Source organism: Amphibalanus amphitrite, unplaced genomic scaffold (genome assembly GCF_019059575.1).
Source record: "Amphibalanus amphitrite isolate SeventyFive unplaced genomic scaffold, NRLGWU_Aamphi_draft 000254F_arrow, whole genome shotgun sequence".
Lineage (NCBI taxonomy): Eukaryota > Metazoa > Arthropoda > Thecostraca > Balanomorpha > Balanidae > Amphibalanus > Amphibalanus amphitrite.
In genome coordinates this window covers 720,636-728,460 of record NW_024881749.1, presented here as the reverse complement: position 1 = coordinate 728,460, position 7,825 = coordinate 720,636, and the positions used below count along the sequence as shown (strand labels likewise).

The window sequence follows — 7,825 nt, the reverse complement described above, 5'->3', positions numbered from 1 at the left end:
CGTGCATCATTGATATAACGTGCATCATTGATACAACGCCTTACGAAGTAAACGCCAATGTGCGATTGGCTGCGATCGCCTGACATGCAACACGCCACACGTATACCAAAGGATGGATGAAACACTGATATCTTGTCATTGTGTATATTTTTCACTTAGCAGCGACGTGGGAACAACTCTAAAAATATTGACCCAGTAGTGTGCAAAGGGTACGTCGCACCCAGGCCACGCACGGCACCACTGACGCTACCACGCATGATATTCACGGCAATCACCGCCGGCACCAGACATATATCGTATTAAATAAAAGCGTCATCTGACAAAATATCCATCATTCGCCGTATAGCTGAATAATATAGATATATTTGGTTCGACCATATTAACATAGCTGGACGAGTGCCCAAGCAGTAAACAAACGGCGACTGGCGACACGCGGCGAGAGCTCCCGGCGCGAGCCGCGAGCGGCCAACCCTCGGCCGGCCTAGGTGCACCCCGAGGCTGGCTCACCGTCACTGGGCAGCGGCAGTCGACTGCCCACAGCGACCCCACTGAGTCCCACCGGCTGACTGGCCACCGCCACCCGCCCAGGAAGCATCCCGACACGACAACGTCGAATAAACACTCCGAAATGCGCCCACAACAGCCCACTGTCCTCTCCAGTACACACACACACACATACACCAGCGACACGCAGTTCCCGGCCGCCACTCCGCCCCGCCTGTCTGGAATGGACCGACGCGTCCCACCTCGCGTCGGTCGCTGTCTGGCGGCGCGGCCCGGCCGACCGGGCCTCCTCAGATGGCGCGGCGGCCCGGTCAGTCATTGTCGGGCCGCATGTGGTCGAGCTGCAGCTCCAGCGAGGTGCGCTCCTCCACCGTCTCTGCCAGCTCCTGATTCAGCTCGGCCGTGACGGCCGCCAGCGTGGCGGTTCGCTCCCGCTGGGCGCGCAACACCAGCAGCAGAGACTCGCGGCTCCACGAGCTGCGGGGGGGGGGGAGGGATCAGAGGAATACACAGGACGTTCAGTGAGCCTACCGAGGGGTCTGTGCCTGTGGCGACAAGACATCCTGGGACCCGAAACACGGCGGTAACGTGTCAGCAAATAACGGCAGACTGTCAACATAAGCAACCATCAAACCTGAGCAAGAGAACACATCAGCGTGTCAGCACGATAATCTAGAGCATCTAGCGCGGCAAGACATGCTCAACCGAAAGTTTGCCCATCAGTCATCATATCCGACCGGTCTGTACACAGATCCACTATAACTAAGGGGAGCCATCAGCCGGTCGCAGCGGCGCCACCGACACAGTGCTCAGTGCTCACCTAACGGCCATCAGCTCCTGCGGCGTCATTTTGGCGAGTCGGCCCGGGCTGATGACGGGCGACTCGAGGTGCGGGTGCGGCGCCGGCCGCGAGGGGCGTGGCTCGGTGGCCGAGGGCGCGTGGTCGCTGCCGGAGCCGTGTCGACTACCGGCCGGACTGGCGCCACCCGTCGCCCCCGCCGCCGCCGCTGCTGCTGCTGCTGCTAACGGAGACAGGGAGCGGCACATTCAGAATCGGGAGGCGTTACAGGGGACTGGACAGTGGACACGTTACGGGAGGCACTTCACAGTCCACGGCACTGGAGGATAAGTGAGCGGCATGAGCGGGGTGAGACGCGCCACGGATGAGTGTCCAACACAATTATAAAACACGGGCGAGGATGAGCGCGTCAAAGCTACCGCCCACCACACCCTGGATGTGATTCGGCACTGCTGCGGACTGCGGTTCGATCATCGACCGGAGCGTGGCTTTCAGTCATCCAAGACCCAGCGGAACTGTCCCGTAATCATTTCACAACACCTCGATGGACATAAATATTCGACCGTCGAATTAATAAGAACGATTCCGGAAGAGCAAATACGGGAGGTTGGCTACAAAAAAAAACTCATTCATTTAGCATTAAGTCAGGCTGCTTTGTTATAATTGCTATTGCAAAAGCAGGCTGTTCTATGCCTTCCATTTTATGGAGTCCTGGATCAACACCTCCCGCCCACGCGCACGGACCTGGCTTTTTGTAGACCTCGAAGGCGCCCTGTCTGACGCGGCTGATGTCGGGCGCTGACGGTTCCTCGAACTGACTAAAGTCGGCAAACCCTGCCGAAGGGTCGGCTGTCGCCGGCGCCGGCCTCTGGCTGCCCCGCGCCGCCGCCGCCGCCGCCGCCGCCTGCGGGACACACGATACGGGATATCGGGTCAGGTATCACAACGACCTACCATACTGCCCAACCATACATACACATACACATTGGGGGCTAGGTTACCCTTTCGCTGATCGCACGATACGATAGAAACAGTTCAGTGTTGTTTGCATGACATAACCTAGGACCATGTCATCCAAACCATGGCAAATCATTTTCCCAAGCGTTTGCGAGGCGGACTGCTGTGCTTGTGTCTTAGCAGCCGCTGATAGATGGCTCAACATAACCATACACATATGGTCGCTCCCACCGGCTAAGTTGCGACAATGGCGTGACGCCCAGCGGACCATCTCACCACCCCCGGTGCCCCACCACTCACGTCAGCCGGTGAGCTACGCGGCGGCACCACGGGCGGCACGCAGCTCAGGTCCAGGGAGCTGCTGCGCGCGTGGCCGGTGTGGCCAGGCCGCGGCGGCGGCGGCGGCGGCGCCGGCTGTGTCAGCCGACTGGGCAGTGTGGGCGCCGTCTGCGCCAGCACCGGCAGACTGGTGGGGCCTGAGGAGGCCGAGTCGCCCAGCGCGTGCGGACCCGAGCTGCCTGCCGATGGAAGATGGACAGCAGGGGTCAGTGAGGGTGACTGGGGTCGGGCCGTCGAGCTGGTGAAACGACATAGGGGTGAGCAGCGCACAAGTATCGCTTACTCATAATATAAACACGTAGCTGCATATAGTGATACAGATACATAAATAAACATGACGCAATTATAAACACCGCAGATGCGAAGCACCCCATTCGAAAAGCGTGTAGTTTTGCCCAAGTGTCCAATACAGCTGTTGGCTCGTTCCTGTACCATGAGTCCTCCCTCCCCCCTATGGACGGCCACGCCCGGTGCCGTGTCGGACTGCCATTGACCCAGCTGACCCCTCGCCGACCGGCAGACGGACACATACACACACACCGGGCGCCGCCCCCTCGCCGGCCGACCCACGCCATAACGGCCACCGCTCCGCCCGGGGTCCATCAAACGGCACCTTTAATAGGATAATCAATAACAGTGAGACCTGGGCCGGCCGGCCGCGGGCCTGTCTGCACCCCGACCGTCACTGCCCCGCTCGGCAGTCCCCGCTGCCCGCCCACCAGCCCCTCTGTGCCCCACTCACAGTGTCTGAGCGCCTTCCGCGCGGTGGGCCGCCCGGCGAGCGCGGCCGGCGGCGGCGGCGGCGGCGGCGGCGCCGGGGCGTCCACCTCGTCCGAGAGCTCGGAGTCGGAGTCGGCCGTCGGCCGGCCGGCCGGGTGCTCCTCTCGCGTGCCCTTCACCGCCACCGGGTGGAGGATCTGCGGGTTCTGAGGGCACGCGACGGGCGTCAGGGCGGCCAGAAACGCAGCACCAGCACGAGACCGAACACAGCAGCGAAAAGACAACACTGCCTGTGAGAAAAAACACACAATACCTGCTCGACAGCCGATTTGTGAAAGTCGAAGTTGACAGGCTTGATTCCCGGCGATGAGATGTTGCTCATCGGCGACTCCACAAACTTTGTCCACTGTGAAAAGGAACAGAACGGCGATGGGTCTCTGACCACGACAAAGTCTGCAAGAGTAAATACAACGGAGGCATTACGGAGAATATGCACTATGAGAGAGACAGAAAGGCTGCAGATAATGCGCTCTCACCTCCTTCCCCTTGGGTGACGTGAGCTGACCGGGAGCGGCGGTGGCGACTGGCGGAGGAGGAGCAGCGGCGGGGGCGGGGGCGGCAGGTGCGGGGGCAGGCGCGGTGGCGGGGGCGGGGGCGGTGGTGACGGGCGCGGGCGGAGGCGCCTCGGCTGTCCGCGGGACCGCCGACACCACCGCAGCAGCCGATATCTGGCAGATAACCACCGAGTCAGTACAACAGCGGATATACGTTGGGAGCAAATATGCGGCAACAATGCACACACATCATCGGATGTTGGTAGTTGCCGGCTTGTGTATTCTTTTGTGAGCAGTGAATGACGATGCTTCATGCAATACAGTACCATAGCAAAACATGGTTCGAGACAAAGCATGGTATCATCATTGAGCAGAATGAAATCACAACATCCCACCATCATCAAGTGTTTCCTTAACACAAGAAAATACTCGTGAGGCGCCCGTGTCTATCCCCAACACCGCCCACAGGTGAGCGGGGAGCCTGTTACGGACCTTTGGCACCAGCTGGGGCGGCAGCTGGTCGGGCACCTCGATCCGGTTCCGTCGCAGCACCACCAGGTGCATGGCGGTGACGAACTCCTCCAGACACAGGCAGCCGTCCCGGGTGACGTCCGACAGGTTCCTGGGCAGCAGAGGAGCGGCGGTAAAGGACGGTCAGTGAGGCCAGCAGCGGCAAGGGACAGCTGCTGCAGCCAAGTGGCCTCACACAACCACGCCAGTGAGCAATCTACTTTTATCGGTAAAGAAAGTGACCAAATTGCCAGACTTTGGTGTCTTTGCGTCGCACAGCTAACCAGCCAGCCCAGACAGTCGCTGGCTATCGCTGAACCCCACCCACCCACCATGCCCTACTAGATACCATGCTCCCCACGCACCATATTTTGCTGAGCGCCGTGACGGGCAGCTTGCTCTTCTCGAAGAAGGCCTTGGCGGTGTGTCCGGGCAGCAGGGCGGTGGTGTCGGGCTGCAGTGTGACAAACTGCTGCACGTAGTACTGGCGCTGCTCGGCCGTCACCGTCCACACGTCCACCTCGTCCTCCTCGTCCTCGGACGAGTGCCGGTCGGACGACTCGCCCTCCGTGGCCAGCAGCTGGCGGTGCTCGTCAGAGTCTGAGGAGTCAGAGAAGGAGGAGAGGAGGTTACGTCAGAGTCTGAGGAGTCAGAGAAGGAGGGAGGTTACGTCAGAGTCTGAGGAGTCAGAGAAGGGGGTAGGTTACGTCAGAATCTGAGGAGTCAGAGTACCTCAGAGTCTGACCCGAAGACGAGGGGCCAGCAGCTGACGGTGCTCGTCAGAGTCTGACCGATTGAGGGGAATGCCCGTTAGAGTCTTACCGGAGGTGAGGGGGGGGGGACGTCAGCTGATGGTGCTCGTCACTTGAACCAGCGACGGACAGGGGGGTCAGCGGTGCAAGGGTTGTAACGGCAACTGACATCACACCAGTTACTAGACGTTATAATCACCATTTATGAAAGACGATATTCACGATATCACAAATGTTCTAAAGGTCGGGTGGCAAGAATCAGTATCTATGTGCCCACTCAAAAGAGCCGTTTCAATTTTTTTCATTACGGGCCAATAGAGGCCAGAACAAACTGACGAAAACCTTTTTCAACCCAGCATTAGGTACCAAGCGTGCATCTCGTGCCAGAAACGCTCTTTGGGCCCGGATGGCCGGGAAATGAGCACTGCGCCCTCCCCTGCCCCGGCAGGTCGCCGCCCCACTCACGGGCGGTCCTCCAGTGCACGTGTCCCTGTCGGGACGGCTTGGGCGAGTCGCTGGCCGGGGAAGAGGCCGAGGGCGAGTCGCCCGAGAGCCGCGGCTCGTCCGTGTCCGCCGTGGCGTCCCCATTGGTGGCGTCCAGACTCTGCGGAAACGGGGAATACTAGTCAGGTACGGGTGAGGGGGCGGCCCCGTTGTTCGCGTCCAGACTCGGCAGCGGACGGAGAAGGGGACGATCCATCTGTTTGTGCTCCGCTAATTCGTCGCCCTAGCGCGAGAGACCCCGCTGTCAATTGCGGCCCAAGAGTTAAGCCAGTGCCCTGGGGCAGCAGATTGCGGTGTCTGGACATCCACAGTTCCTTACAATTCTCCAACCATGCTGATGTAAAATATTTTGTGTGGACGAGAATGCCTTGGAAAAAAGCATTGCAGCTCTCCATCGACACAGTGGCGGGGGTTGTCTTGTGACTTGTGCTCTATATCAGCTCCTAGCACCTACTTGAACAAATAGGATAGGAATGAGCATTTGAGCAAATGACAGCTACACATGTGCTGTGCTGCTTACCTTGTACTGAATTTCAGCATCTGTATCTGTGTCATTTAGGTTAATCAAGTCTGGCGACTTGATCAGATTCATGTCTTTGTCCATCTGAAAAGGCAAGGCAAGTTAAATGACCATGAAATACAGCCTTTATAGAGTTAAAGTTGACGAAGTACATTGCTGGCAAACAACTGCAAAACAGTGCTTGCAGTCATTACCAGGTTTGACTTCAATGCAATGTGATTGATGGTGAGTTGGTCTACTGAATTCAGCAGAAGGAGTAAAACCTTGTGCCCTTACTGAAAAATATAAATTAGGTACTGTGATAATATCACAATAACTTATTATTTATTATTTATCATTTTTCATATTTTTACAACTTCTTGGGAAAAAAACCTTCACTAGTTTGCCATTCTATATCATTTATAATGATCAGTCAGGCACGTAGCCAGATTCTTGCTCAGGGAGGGGCCACAGGTTGTGGCCTAGTGTTGTAGGTACCCCCTCCAAAAAAGGAAAACTCCTCCAATTTGGCCCACTATTTTTGGTTGTGTGTGTGGTGCTGCTGCTTTTAGTAATTACTTCTATTTCATTTTATTTTTCACCTTCAATGGGGGGGGGGGGGGGGCATGGTCCTGTGGCCCCACCTTGGCTGTGCCTGTGTCCCTGCTGATAAGTGGCAGATTTAAAATGGTGTGTACCTTTTTAAAGTGATCGGGATATGTAAGGCACTAAAGCCTTGAGGTCAAGCTCTCATCGAACTCATGTGTTCCGTTCTGACTCAACTCAGTCGGTGTCAGGCACCAGATACTGAAGCGGAGCCCAGTGGGCATCCAGACGGCTTTTGAATATGTTCAGCGAAGGAGAGTCTACAATCCAGCCGACAGTCCATTCCAGTCGTTAACCACACGAATGGCAAAAGCTGACCTCCTGACTGCTTGAAGCTGGGCTTTCCGTGAGATTACCAGTGGATGACATTTGCAGCACCTTAACTCATGATTTAAACTAACTGACACACCTTGACATGACTGAATATTAGAGAAATACAAAAATTTAAGCAATACGCTAAAATGAAATCAAAATGGGTGTAACATGATGACCTCAGGAATTTAGGTACATGATGCTGAAAAATTGTGTTGAATAAAATATCAATATCCACAGCTTGTTCTAAATACAAATTGTATGCACTGTAGTAATCCCAGGAAAACCAAACCCACGTTTTTCAGTTTGAATTGATATTGATGCAGAATTGAAATTCAACGCGGCTCTCTCTATCGTCTGGATAAAAATAGGCCCCGCCCATCCCAATCAGCTGCTGCATGACGAGTTGATGACGACAACCACTACTTACCAGCAACCAATCTAGGGATAGCGTACGTGACAGTAATGGTGCAGCGGTTGCAAAATATTGCATTGTTATTCAAACGGTTTTTGCTTTTTGATTGTGATTGTATTGAGATATGTGATTAGATGAGGTGTTGTTGAAGGCAGGTATTTTTTTAAATATTTTTTGACAATTTTTTGCCCCCTTGTGCTGAACCCGGGACCACCTGAAGTCTAAACCTCATTTTATATAACATGTCAATGCTGATGCTGTCCAGCTCAGAGTTTTTTTTTGGGGGGGGGGGGGGGGGGCAAACCAAAACAATTTATCGATTCTTTCCATGCATCGTCCATAGGCGTAATGTTA

General features: G+C 55.8%; 1 protein-coding gene across 1 annotated transcript; it reads right to left on the bottom strand.

Moving 5' to 3' along the window:
* Nucleotides 1–130: 130 nt before the first annotated feature.
* On the bottom strand, nt 131–7,401 carry LOC122386497 (ralBP1-associated Eps domain-containing protein 1-like). The gene is made up of 12 exons (XM_043375744.1): nt 7,353–7,401; nt 6,160–6,243; nt 5,601–5,739; nt 4,749–4,983; nt 4,366–4,495; nt 3,856–4,047; nt 3,633–3,725; nt 3,342–3,525; nt 2,561–2,778; nt 2,048–2,207; nt 1,325–1,526; nt 131–981 (listed from the first exon to the last, which is right to left on the bottom strand). Exons 2-12 carry the CDS (start codon nt 6,241–6,243, stop codon nt 816–818), a joined length of 1,803 nt encoding a protein of 600 aa, XP_043231679.1. The 5' UTR covers nt 7,353–7,401; the 3' UTR covers nt 131–815.
* Nucleotides 7,402–7,825: the final 424 nt, after the last annotated feature.

Coding starts and splice junctions, on each gene's coding strand:
- LOC122386497 (XM_043375744.1), bottom strand. CDS start 6,243: ATGGACAAAGACATGAATCTGATCAAGTCGCCAGACTTGATTAACCTA. Junction 4,984..5,600: donor CGTGCACTGGAGGACCGCCC/GTGAGTGGGGCG, acceptor CTGACTCCTCAG/ACTCTGACGAGCACCGCCAG. Junction 3,526..3,632: donor ACAAATCGGCTGTCGAGCAG/GTATTGTGTGTT, acceptor GCGTGCCCTCAG/AACCCGCAGATCCTCCACCC.